The 13,357-nt window shown below is 38.2% G+C and overlaps 1 protein-coding gene across 3 annotated transcripts in view; it reads right to left on the bottom strand.

The window, feature by feature from the left end:
- The window catches only part of U2SURP (U2 snRNP associated SURP domain containing), a 45,242-nt gene extending 32,334 nt beyond the window's left edge, over positions 1-12,908 (bottom strand). For all 3 annotated transcript variants that reach the window (XM_034063532.1, XM_034063534.1, XM_034063533.1), the window contains exons 1-5: positions 12,792-12,908; positions 5,936-5,983; positions 2,958-3,056; positions 1,737-1,851; positions 1,219-1,352 (exon numbers count right to left, since the gene is read on the bottom strand). In XM_034063532.1, the coding sequence (XP_033919423.1) occupies positions 1,219-1,352; positions 1,737-1,851; positions 2,958-3,056; positions 5,936-5,983; positions 12,792-12,836 (441 nt within the window). In that variant the 5' untranslated portion in view covers positions 12,837-12,908. The remainder of the gene's footprint in view (positions 1-1,218; positions 1,353-1,736; positions 1,852-2,957; positions 3,057-5,935; positions 5,984-12,791) is intronic.
- Between the last annotated feature and the right edge of the window lie 449 nt (positions 12,909-13,357).

Below are 13,357 nucleotides of genomic sequence, written 5' to 3'. Positions count from 1 at the left end.
AGGCAGACATACAAAATATTTATTGTGTTACACACTACAGCTTTGGAAAAACTGGACTTCCTACTCACCCCAGGCATAGTTGTTTGTTTGTTTTTGTTTTTGGGGATGGTCTGCCAAATAAATAAAATCATTTTTACCTCATTATCTTCAATCACCATTGGACAGGGCAAGTGAGTAAACTGATTGCATTACTTGATAAGTATTTACGACAAATTTGAAAAGCAGTAATATTCTCACAGTACAAACACTTGCATATGACATAACAGAGCTCAGCATAATAAAAAAATGCTACAATTCATTTCTGTAACTGTAGAGTTTTACATACAGTGAAAATCACAACTGCCATCCAGTATTACCACAGTAGTCAAAATCTGAGTTTTGTTTAAAGTTGGAGGGATGGCATTACTCACAATTATCACATTATATCTCATTTCCCACCCTTACAGGCAGTATGATGTGTGTTTTACTGAAGCTTAAAAATTGTAGTGAGCTCTATTAAAATACTTTTGAAAGACATTCAAGACATTTAATTTATACATTACACATACAGTAATAATACTAAACATAGCTGTTGAGTGGTAGTTAGCTGAGTTTGTTCATATTTCCATTACTTTTTATGCTAAAATCTCAGTTGAATAAAAAAAAAAGTATCACACCATGCTTTTGACAGAAGTCAAAATAAATTAAATAAAAGCAAGGTGCTCAGCTTCAAAAATGTGCTAGTTCTACAACCCACGTGGTACAACTCGAAGAGCAAAGGGACTTCTCAAACACCACCTTAAACAGAATTTCAAAAACCTCACCAAGAAAAACTTAATCCTTGCAAAGGTCCTTTTTCTTTTAAAGTTATAAAAAGCTAAAAAGAGATGGCAGCAAGAAGAATTGCTTCTAAAACTTCACGAATTCTTGGGATTGGAGATACTGTTAACTTTGCAAGTCATTACATCTGTATTACTGAGAAGTCTATCTTAGCAGGAACATAGTAAACACAAGTAAAAATCAAAGTGCAGCAGCAGGAATATCATGGAAACAGGGCAATACTGGACCTCTGTATTTCATCATCTTATTTGCTATGGGATTAAGCAAATCAAGAGGTTCACCTTCTTTCAATATATGATAAATGCAGATCAAACTACTCTGTGAGATCTCACAGACTTTTTTTAAAACACTTCTAAATATTTCCTAAGTATGGGTTCAATATTTAAATAAGAAACTTACAGGCTTTTTGGTTTCTATCATTAAGAGAGACGGAGGCTTCTCATTAGATGGCTGGTTTGGTTGATTTTTTTGATCTGAAAATCGTGATGAAGGCTTATAGATTTTACCCCGTTTTTCATCTGTTTCATGCTCCTCTGCAATTAAAGGCAAATTAAAACCAAACTGTATTAATTAATGTTGCACAATCCTGCTCATTAGAAAGAATACTACTGTTCTTTAGTCTTATTCATACAATACATTATTCATTTTAAAAAGTGATAATACAAACTTCCCTAATTTAGCATCTTTTAATATAAAGATTAGGTTTTTAAAACATTTCTTCCTCTGAAGTTTCAAACACATCATATGACTACCTACCTAGTGAGTCAAAGCATCAATCAGATTTTAGCTACTTTAAATAAAGTTTCCTTTGCTACTTCTAATGTAACATTGATTTTAAAACACAATTCAAAGCAAATCTTCATCTTTACTCAAAGCCAAATGATCCCCCGCCTCCCAGAAAAAAACATCACTTATACCTTTAGATGCATTAACGATTCCTCCTCTTACAAATGTTTTCACTTTATTACTATCACCTCCTTCAAAGGCAGCGAGGAATTCTTCATAAATTTCTGCAGCAGCCTTCTCATCCTCCTACATAGCAAATGTTAATCTATTTACTATCATCACAGAACAACCTTCACTAGACAGCTATTCTTAAATTAGCTATGTGACATTACTTTTTATTTTCTAGAGTTCATCTTACAAACTGTATCACATAAGTTTCAATTTTAAGACAGAATTCAAATTTGAGAGGTATGTGGGGAAAACACAGCACATAATACATAAAGCAAATAAGGCCTGCATGCTCAAATGTGACTGTTCATTTACAAGAGTTTATGTGGCAATTTAACATTCAAAAGATAACAGAAAATAACAAAGACCAGCCCTATGAGATTGAAGCTTTGTTGACCTAAGCATCAGAGAATAACACATATTCCATCCTGGCCATTACAATCAACCCATGTGACTGAAGGAAATTAACAACAATCACCTTTATGTATTTTGCAGAGAAGTTAATTCAGTGACTTAATAAAGCCAAGTGTAACACTAAACTTAGTACTAGCATGTTTTTTTACACTCGTATTTCAAACAACCCAGAAGGAGATATCCCACTGAAACATAGTAACAGTAATGTGTCTAAAGTTCAAAGTCCAAAATTTTCAGAACTTCCGCCTTACCAACTATAGGCTATAGACTTCCTAATATTCAGACACTCACGAGTATCCTAAAATTCAGTATCAAATTTCAATGTTTTCATTCATTCCAAATAATTGCACAAAAATAGGTTTCACAGAATAACAAGGATGTGTATGGAAACAGTTTCAGAGATAATAGGTACTCTAATTACTCAAATCCAGTGATAGGGAGCAACAAGGAACAGAAAATACCCTAAGGTGATGCCTGTCTTCATTTTGAGCAATACAACAACCAATGAACTGTTGTAATTCAGTAGTTCAGGTAGCCAGAACTTTGATTCTCCCACAGAAGGAAAGAGAAGCAAGCCTCTCTCTCTGTATATATATATTAACACCACGGATGCCAAGAACAAATTTAACATGTAAAATATAATTCACTTTTGTTCTTAGAAAGCTACAATTATCAAAATAAAGAAATCTGGTGGTAAAGCTGAATGCAATCTAAAAGTAACCTTATTTCAGCTCTGCATACAAAATTAAATTTCCACTGTACTACATTACCTTCTTTTTTAATTCTTCTTGCTCCTTCTTGCTCAGAGTCCGTTTGGCAGTACTCATTTTGCCAATACTGAATGCTTTAAGTTTGCTTTCCATTAGAGGCTGCAAAAGAAATATGAAAACAAACATTTAGCTTTTCACAAAACAACTGAAATAATGTTACTCTTCGCGTGGTCTAGATCAAAAATTTTCCACCTGAGGTGACTTAACCCAAACAAAACAAAGAAAAAGCTTCCTGTAGTTCTCTCTGAACTTGCCATTAACTAATAAAACAAAAAAAACCACTTAAAATTAGGTTTTTTAAAAACAAATCATCCTCCATTTAATGAGAAACATTGCAATACAGTCTTCAAACACAGCTGAAGTATGAAGGGTACTTGCTGCAAGAGCCTGGAAATCACTGCACAACACACAGTTTCTATACCTTTGGAAACACAGACTTTGCACTACATTTCCTTTTTGATTGTCGTAGTTTCCAAGAAAAGAAAGAAAAATAAAAGTTCCAAAAGCTTTTCTGACTATTTTAACCAGAAGAGTGTTTGCACAAGGCTGAACAGGTATAACTGAAGAACAAAAGGGATGCTAAATTTCAGCTGTACTTCAAGGTTAAATGTAATATTGTGGCTCGAAGAAGAAAAGGCATTCTTGAGGTTTTAAGCTACTAGTTAAGACCTCATATTTAGCTCTTAGATTCCTTCTAGTTTAGGTAACTTAATCTCCGTTCCTTCCTTCCTTCTTGACACCTTGATGAAGGAAGGACTCCGTGTAACAGTCATTTCTGGACAGTGTGAAATTAGAATTCTTAGGATTATATTTAGGTAGCTAACAGACAGTAAAGCATCAAGAGAGTACAGAGAACAGGATGAAGGCCATGTTCCAAAGATAGAGGCAATGGGAGGGAAACAAGAAAAAAGAAACTTCTCTGAGAACTCCTAACTTAATACAGTAATTCATAAAGAATCAGCACAAGAACATGAAAAAAGTCCCAGGAGCACAAAACATAAGCAATTAACCTTTATTTTCAAAAATTTTGTAATACTCTTACACTGCACAGTGATGCTTAAAACCACCATTTCTGCAATGACAGCTCTTAAAAAAAACTAATAAAACATCAAGACAAGTAAGGTGAATGACTTACCTATCATATTATTTAAAAATTGCCAATGCCAACAGCACAGGAGAGTTTCCTTTAGGAATAACCTTCTACGTAAAAAGTTCTATTTCCAGTATCAGCTTCCTATTCAGAATTTTTTTTTACATACCAAAAGCACTGTGAAAAAGACCTGTTTGAAATACCTTCTGTTCATAATCCTTTTTTTGTATCACAAACACCTGTTAGATCTGTACCAAGCGTATGTCCAAAATATCTCAAATTTCTTTGAAAAATGTTCCCTAATTCATCATTAAAAGGAAAACTATCAGTTACAAATTAATGCAGGGTTGTCTGGAGAGTTACCTGGTTTATGACAATATGTTTGTCAACATGAGCTGCTGTGACAGGTTTATCATGAGTTTCTAATGCATCTGTGTTTTTGAAGTTAAGATCAGTTTTCCTGTTCCCTGAATGACAGCTTGTATTTCAGTATAACTATATACAACCTTGTGAAAACATAGGCATATTGCTATGGCACGGCAATGGACACTAAAGGCTTATCCTGTCATCAAGAAATAATCTCTCACAGTGATTTTACAGTATACCTGCAGACCAGCCATGAGTGTATGCTCTAGTGGCTGTAAGATAATGAGAGTTCTAGCACTAAGATCTTCTCAGTTTAGACAGGGTCTCAGGAAAAAGGAAAAAAAAAAAAACACAAACAAAGCACATAACACCTTCAAAGTGGCTGGAGTAATATGAAGTTAATAGGATTAAACTAATTTATGTCTGCTAGTTACATTCAAGTAGGCAATTAGACTATTATTAACCACATGCAGTTTCATAGAATTCCAAACAATACCGCTATACAAAACCCGAAAGCCTTCCTCCTCCAAAAAATGGAAAATAATACAGCAAAAAGGGTAAAGCAAAAGATGGAAAAAAAAGAGAAAACTTCTAGCTGAGTAATCAAATCACAATAGGAAAACGAAATCCCATTAAATGTAACACTGCATTGACTTTAAGAAGGCACAAAGTACTGAACTCCCAGTTCCATCAACAACGCAAAAGAGATTTAAGAGTAATTTTCCAAATTGTAGCAAGTAAAGCAAAATCAATAAAAGGACTTCTCTTTACAAAGAGTTTCTGCTATCACAACTTCAATAATGTTATCTTACAAGCAATTTAACAGCTGGTAATTGACTTTTTCATATAGAAAATCAAATTGAAATCTTGAAGAAAATCCAAACCACAGAATTAATTGTCTGGTAGTAGTGCTCTGTTTGGCACTTGCTGCCTGTTTTCATTTTAGCTCAGAAATAGGTAGGCCTTCAAACAACATACCAACCACATGACCGCATAAGGTCCCTGCAGGCTGGCACGTGAGGGGAAACTAAGTAATAATTCCTAACTTTCGCTTGAAGTATATGCTATTAGATAGAAAAAAAAATTATGAAGTTAGGGCCACATTATTTCATTTTTGAGAAGCTAACTGTATACCAGAAGACACTTTAATATACAATGACCCTTACAATTAATCCCCTAGTATTTTGAACTATTCCTCTGTACATGTACAGCATCCTCACAGCTTCTTCCTATTTAAGTATCTATTATGAATATGTAAGATCATGAAGCAGAGATTTCTATGTAGTGGTTGGTTGAAAGCTTTGAGGAATACTTTTAAAAATCGAAATCAGTGGTTGACTTACAAATACCTACAGATTAGATACCCAATGCACCAGAGTCTGCCTACAGCAAGTGGTCTTCTATGGAAAACAGGGCTTACTTTGAATTTGAGAATTTGGTAATTATTTTTTTTGTTTGTTTAGAGTTTCTGCTGGGGTTTTTTTGGTTGTTAAGTTTGTCTTTTTCATTATCTTGGACTTACATGTGAATCAGCAGATCCAGTGGTGTGTACTGCATCTGGCGCCCTGACCTGAAGAGAGAATGAAGAAAAGTGAGACATGGAAAAAGAAACAAACAACCTCTGCTTTATTAATTCAGTTCTTTGAATGTGATTTTCATTTCAATTTCAACATCCACAAACACAAGAACAAAGATACATGTATTTTAATGTAATGTATCTTAATGACATAACTGAACAGGGTCACAACATAAACAACATCATATAAGGCAAATAAGGGATTTAAGATAGACTGTTCTTGCTACAATTGAAAACATGTAAATTTCCACAGCTGGATTTTATAAACATGCCACCAACTCTACTGCAAGCTCAAAAGTAACAACAAAAGTGTGTTACACTGAATCTGCTAGAGTTATCACTAAAAGCCTTTTAAAGTTTATATTAAATGCTTGATTATATTTGCCTTACTACAAAATAATTTCCAAAACTGCTCTTAGAATGCTGTGCACAGATGGAAACTGGCCACCTCAAGGGCACTAATTTAACTCTCATTTGTTCATATGTACTAATAAACATTATTAAACTGTAACTGAACATTAACACGTAAACCAGTGTACATACAAAATTTGCATACAATTTTTTTTAAATGTTTTTTTAATGAGTTAAAGTGATGGAGAACATTCCAACAAACAGGACTGAACACATTTTTGAATTCTGTAATACCCATATTCCAGAAAACCTCACTTACATAACATCAACTATTATAACATAACTCTGATGCACAAGTCATAGCTACACTGAAATCAAAGTAAAACTAAAACAGCTCTATTAGCCAAAATCTGTTCATTAGTTACAGAACCTCAACACTTCTCCTTATTACCAGCAACTTATAGTTGCCACCAGAAACAGTAATACAAGAATGCTCATCTTGTCTTCCAAAAGAGACAAGTTCCAAGCACTACTCTAGACAGTCATTTACTAGACTTCATTTTCACTTTGCAGCATGCTTTTTCATCAACTAAGAGGCATTTATCTTTGGACAAGTTCATTCCTATCTTTTACAGTCACATCAATTTAGAAAAAAATGGTAGACAGCACTTCAAGAACCAAAGCTGTGACCACAAAGGTAAAGAGACACGCAAAGATACAACCCTTAATAGGGAGATGTAAAAGGCTCCTAGGAATTTGTTTGGGTTTTTTGTTTGTTTTTGTTTGTTTTTTTTTAAAGGGAAAGGGGTAGTGGGGAAGCGCACCAAAAAAAACCTAACTACATCTTACTGTCAGACCTGCCAAATCCACCTACCTGCAACACTACACATTAATCACAAGGCTCATATTTGCACAAAAGTTAGTAAATCCAGTTCACATATACCAGTAGTAGTTCATTAAAATGTACATGAGAGCAAATATCAAAAGCATCTTTTGCTAACAGCATTTCCTGCAAACTTCTCTGTATTTGGCGCAGAATTTTTTTGTGATTCACAATTGCCTATAGCACTCTAATCAGTAATGTGTTATACACAGTTTTATGCACTGCAAAAATGTATCTTAAGGAAACCTGTTGTCCCCCCAAGAGCTTATCATTGTATAGCACAACATCACAGACGAAAAAAAGACACTGTGCTAAAGAATTTCAGAGCTTGAAAATAGCATTCTTCCCACTGCCAGCTGCCACCCTGTGGCAACCAACACATCAGTTCCAATACCATCCTTTAAAAAAAAAAAAAATATAGCATTTTCAGACCTGTAGTTAAAAAGATAAATCTCAAAGGTGGAATGATACAGTGCCATCTGCCTTAGCGTACTGGCAGATTCGAGACCTAGCACTGGTTGGGGGAAGGAGGCTGTTTGGCAACAGCAGAATGAAATTACCATTTCTCAGTTCTCCACATCTGTTTCATTTACAGAAGTTTTGAAAAGCAACATCTTTGAACAGGGACTGGTGCTGAAACTGCTTACAGGAAGAACAAACAAGGTACCACACAGTAACAAACTGTACCAATGTTGGGTACAATGACACAACACAATATCCCCAAGAACATAAAAAAGTAGCAGACAGAGCAGCTGTCTCCAGCAACAGAGCAGATGATACTACTTGGAAAGGCTTTCAATGCATGATAGCACACAGAGATTCTGCAGGGTAACTGCAAGAAAGCAGACCAGTGATCTTCTGATCTGGAAGCCACTGAGCTAGAAGTACAGGAGTGCTCAACAACCCTCCAACAGGGATCACGGTACTGTGGAACAAGCCACTCCAACATCAGCCAAGCAACAGAAATTCTACTAAGATGTGCTCTGAAAACCTCAAAAAGGAGTTCTAGCTTTTAGACCAACTTTATCCCACAAATCTAACAGCTTTGCAAAGCCACATTATTTTACTTCTTATATAGGTCTTCTTTTCCCATCTATAAATTTAGTTCATACCTTTGGTACTACTTCTGACCATCCAAGCAGCTGTACCCATGAAGAACAAGATAAAATAATTATTGACAAAATTATGTATTGGTATCTGCCAGTTTCTAATAAGCAGTTACTAAAAAAAAAAAAAAACCTAGTTCACACAGCACTGCACTTTGCACCCCTTGACAAAGGGGTAATTTTGTTTCCTTAGGAGTTACACCACCTGAGTTCACTCAGCAAATTCAGTGTCCTTCTAACATTCGCAGATAGGAGCATTTCAGGTGTTGCCCACTTGTTTTGAAACCCAGACCAGCATGATTTATTCCTCTAGTCATCATGTTAAGTAGCTCAACTAACTAACTGTTAAAAGAATCATACTCAAAGCTCTGTCCTGCACCTGATGATGTCCAAGATGTGAGGATAGCTCCTTCATGTTCCAAACATCAACAGAAAAAATGCAATGAGTCCATCTTTCAGTCATTGCCAGCATAAACAATCTACAAATCTTCACTTACTCCCATTTCATTGGCTCTACTACTCCGTATGAAACCTTCTCCTCCACCTCAAACCAGACTATTTTCCAGCTGGATCACTTTCACTACACAGGTATCTCAAAGTATTGTGCCAGTATAACTTAAGTAGCCCTGTAAGCTGCTGAAATGGCATTCCAGTAAAATACAGCCCTGTCAAACCACAGCTCTGGAGGTCATGTCACTCAAAGCTCCATTACTGAGTATAGCCAAGTTCACTCAACCTTCAAAAGAAAGGTTTTCAAAAGGAAACAAATACAACCTCCTCCACCCCACCCCCCCCCCAAAAAAAAAAAAATCTTCAAAGGACCATACAAACAAGATTTGTGATTAATTTCCATTAGTAAGCCAAAGCAAAGAGCCCTCTCTCAGATTCTGGTGTTTAAATTTTTTTCCAGCTTCATGGCAGCTTCCAAAGAAAATACAGAAGAGGTGACTGCTCTCCCAAATCTTCCTTCCTGCCAGCAGTGCAAGTGCCCACAAATACAGCTCTTCCTAGTTTCTCCAAATTTAATGATCTCTCAGTAAAACTGGCATGATCATGTTATTTCACAAATATTTAAACTAAGCTGTATTCACTAAGCAAACTTGGTTTGTTTGGGGTTTTTTCTTAGTTTGGGGTTTTGTTTGTGGATTTTTATTTTGTTTTTACTAACACTGATGTCATTTTAGTAGAACAGTAAACAGCAACAAAAGCACAAAAGCTGCCAACAAAACCCAGGAGACAATCCATGGCCTTCCAAATGCTGAATGTTATTTTTACAACTGTAATGGCTACAACTTAAAACATAAATAAAAGCCCTGCCCTTGCAACAACTAATAGCTTCAAGGTAGTGTTTATGAGAAACTAGTGTGAGACACTGTTGCCCTGTTTCAACACCTTCCATTGATTGATTCTGCCCTCATATTGAGCACACTGAAGTAATTACTTTTCCCAACCTAACTGATCACCTAGAAAAGAGAGAGTAGGCAAGTCCAGCTAAACCAACTTCCAATTCATACCAAACTCCTCCAGTCATGCCAAATCAACTAAAGAGGACAATCTCTGGGGGGAGAAATGCAGCCAAGGTGAGGACTGGCTTGTGTCTGCACTGATGTCAAAGAAAAACAAATGGAATCACCACTTAAATTAAGATGTTAAAATGCAGCAAAGGCAGGGAGGTTGCCAGCCCAACTTGTCTTTTTCACTCTTCCTTTCTCTATCAAACTGTCTAGAAAACAAAAGCTTGCAAACACCTTAAAATTATTTTATATCCAATCCATTTACTCTTTACATTTACTGAAACAGCTGAACAACAATATGGAGAAAGTTAAAGGTAAGTTTCACCATCCTGCAGAATGCTACATCTAATTGGAATTCACCACACATACAGATTTTACATTGCTGCTCTATATACACTTAAATTTGCCAGAAAAAGCTGTCTATTCATAAGCAAGTGATCACTGTTCTTCAGTATTTAATTAACACATAACTTACCCAAAAGCCCAAGAAATGCTTTTATGATTAAGGAATATTGTTAAAACGTATTTTTACAATGAAAAAGGGAAACCTACAGTTTGGTACAAGTGGATAATCTCTTCTGTCTCATGGTACCCAGTGTATACAGTATTACAGGTAAGAGCAGTGGACACGCAATATAACTATATTAGACATGCAATAAAATCACTGCTCTCAGAAGATAAATAAGAAATTGGAAGAGTCATCCAGCAGCTAATATTTCACTGTATCAAGATAATAATTGAACATAATCAGTATCTGCCAACTCAGAATCATATCCTACACTCATCTCCTGTGCACTCTTGGGCAATCTCTATTTTTGCTTCCTAATTTTGTCCTTGTTTCCTACTTGGATTTCTGGAAAATTCAAGCACATATCTTGCTACACCAATCTCAAAGTGACAATGGAACAGATGATGCTTTTACAACACATTTCACATTGGAAATTCTCAAACTTAATTAGAAGCTGACAGTATCCTAAAAAGCAGCTACCACCATAGCAACACAGGCAATGGGTGATCCTGGACCTGCACCATCTCCAGTGAAAGTTTTCAAATAGTAAATCAAACAGCTAATGCCCCAATGCATGACATCATAAATGCATGTCTGATTTTATTTCATTTCTCAACAGAAACATTTTCATGGATCCAGCTATATACAGTCCCTGCTTTCTTTGGCACACGAAATACTGACAATACAAAACAAGCAGGATCTATAATGGGAAAAAGACTACTGGAAACACATCACATACGTCTAGAGTAACAGAAGACTGAGGGGCAATGGGACATGGCAGGATAAAGGACTTCCTCAAATGGCCTCAACAGATTAACATACATTAACTGATTTCACATTCTTTAGTAGCCCCAGTCTTGAATGCCATAGATGACTTGGTATGAAGAGTTAAGTCTCTGCACATACCTCTGAGTACAAGAACTGAGATCTAGGACACAAAGCAATTCTTATAAATTAATTATTGTATATTAAAAAAGAATCATCAGTACAGAAATAGTAAACAACAACACAGAAAAGTCTACGATGTAAAGAAAGGGATCACATCTGGGTCAGTTTTGTGTGCCATGTTATCGGTTACAGGAATTAATAATTAAATCATAATTCTATGTCTAAGTATATATGAAATCCCAAAATGTCTTATTCCCTGGAAACCATTCTCTATAACTTAAGACCTACTTCACTACTAAAGTTTTCTGTCCAGCTCTTCCTTACAGTTCCAAGCCAAAGACAAGATCCAAAAATGTGTTTCCTACCAATATTTTAAATAGTTCAAAAAAGGGAAACAAAAATAAACCTCTCCTACTCTAATAACACCAACTCAGTAAACATGCAAAGGCTCTTGGTAACTACATTTCAGCTAGTTTCCTAGCAGCCAAAAAAAAAGAAAAAATAAATCCTGTTTTAGCTGAATATGAAAATGGGTAAAAAATATTAATCTGTATATCACTGAGACAAAATGTGGCTTCTCCCATGGCTGATTTACACAAAACAACAACAAAAACAAACAAACAAACAAAAACAACAACAAAAAGCACACTACAAAAAATCCAGCCAAAACCTGTAAGATTTATACGGTTCTGGCCTAAATCTGCAACAGAGCTCAGTGAAAATGAGTGCTTAATCGCTAATCGTCAATCAATCTGCTGCCACTGAGTCCCCCAAAGCTCCTCTCACCCTCTGCCCTCCTAGCAAAAGGGGTGTTGAGGGGCACAGGCTGCTCCGGCCAGCTGTCAGCCAGGCACTGGCTTCAGCCCACAGCCCGCCGTAACTCCTGCACTACCTGGACTTCTGGTCTGTGAATCCAACTAACAATAATTACAGGAAGTACGAGCCGGCACAAGGAAAAGAGCGGGGAATGCCACAGTGGCTTTGGGAAATATGCAATTGCATCGGAAATCAAAAGACGACCCTAGGTCAAAAATTTGCGTTTTCCTTTACACTCGAAAGTTGGAAACTAACGTCCCCCGGGCTCCAGCCAGCGGGGTATAAGGACACCAGGTACGAAGAGGATGAAGCCTGTACCGGGTCACGGCTCGGGCATTAGCGAACCGTCCGCACCCGACGACGGGCGAGCCGGTTGGAGTAGGACGGCTCACGCCTGCCGTTACGGTGCACCCCGCGCACCCGCCCCGCCCCCACAGCCCTCGGCCGGGGCATGGGGACGCGAGCAGGCCGCTGCGGCCGACCCAACACACAGACGTGCCCAAGGCGGTCTCGGGAAGTGGGGCTACCCGGTGAGAGGCCCGGGCCCGCCGGCCCCACCGCGCCGCCCCCTTCCCAGGGCCCGCAGTCACCCCGGGCAAAGAGCAGGGACAGAGCAGGCCGCGCCACCCGCACCTCGCCGCCCTGCCACTCCCGGGCCCCACCCGCGCCAGCAGGCGGCACCTGTACCCCCCGTTGTTGGAACAGGCCCACGGGCCGCCCCAGAGAACGGCCTCACCTTCCCACTAGCTTTCTGCGAGCTGCTAGGCGCCTTGTCCGCCATCTTGCCTCTCCCCTCGCTCAGCCCTGGCAGTAAGGAAGCGATCGTCGATCCCACCGAGCTCGTGAGCGGAGGGCGGGAAGCCGACGGCCGAGACACCGATGGAGCGGCCTCCGCCCGCCGGGGCGGGGCCCGGCCGTGTGCTTTCTCCTCTGCGGCTGGCCGCCGGTGCCGCTGTTTCCCTGCATGTCCTTGTGTTCTCACGACAGCAGAGGAGAGTCCCGGTGAAGTCGCCGGTCTGCCCGAATCTGCTCAGCAGCCGCAGGCGTAATGGTCGTATGCAGTCATAGACTGCCGGCTTGGGGCCGAGCGCTACGCTCTGAAGAGGCTCTTTGAACCCAAATCAGAGTATGATTTTATGACAGCACAGCAAATTGTTCATTGTCGGGTTTGATAGCACAATAGCAACTTTCTTTATTACCATTGTTTAACTAGAGATCATAACCAGGGGTCTTGCATTCCTGTGCTTTTATGGGTTTCAGCATCTGTGGAAGATGCTGGGGTTGAGATAATACTGAAGGAAA

The sequence above is a fragment of the Melopsittacus undulatus genome, chromosome 6, assembly GCF_012275295.1.
Source record: "Melopsittacus undulatus isolate bMelUnd1 chromosome 6, bMelUnd1.mat.Z, whole genome shotgun sequence".
Taxonomy (NCBI): domain Eukaryota; kingdom Metazoa; phylum Chordata; class Aves; order Psittaciformes; family Psittaculidae; genus Melopsittacus; species Melopsittacus undulatus.
Note: the sequence above shows the minus strand (reverse complement) of the source record. Positions and strands in the feature narration are given on the sequence as shown.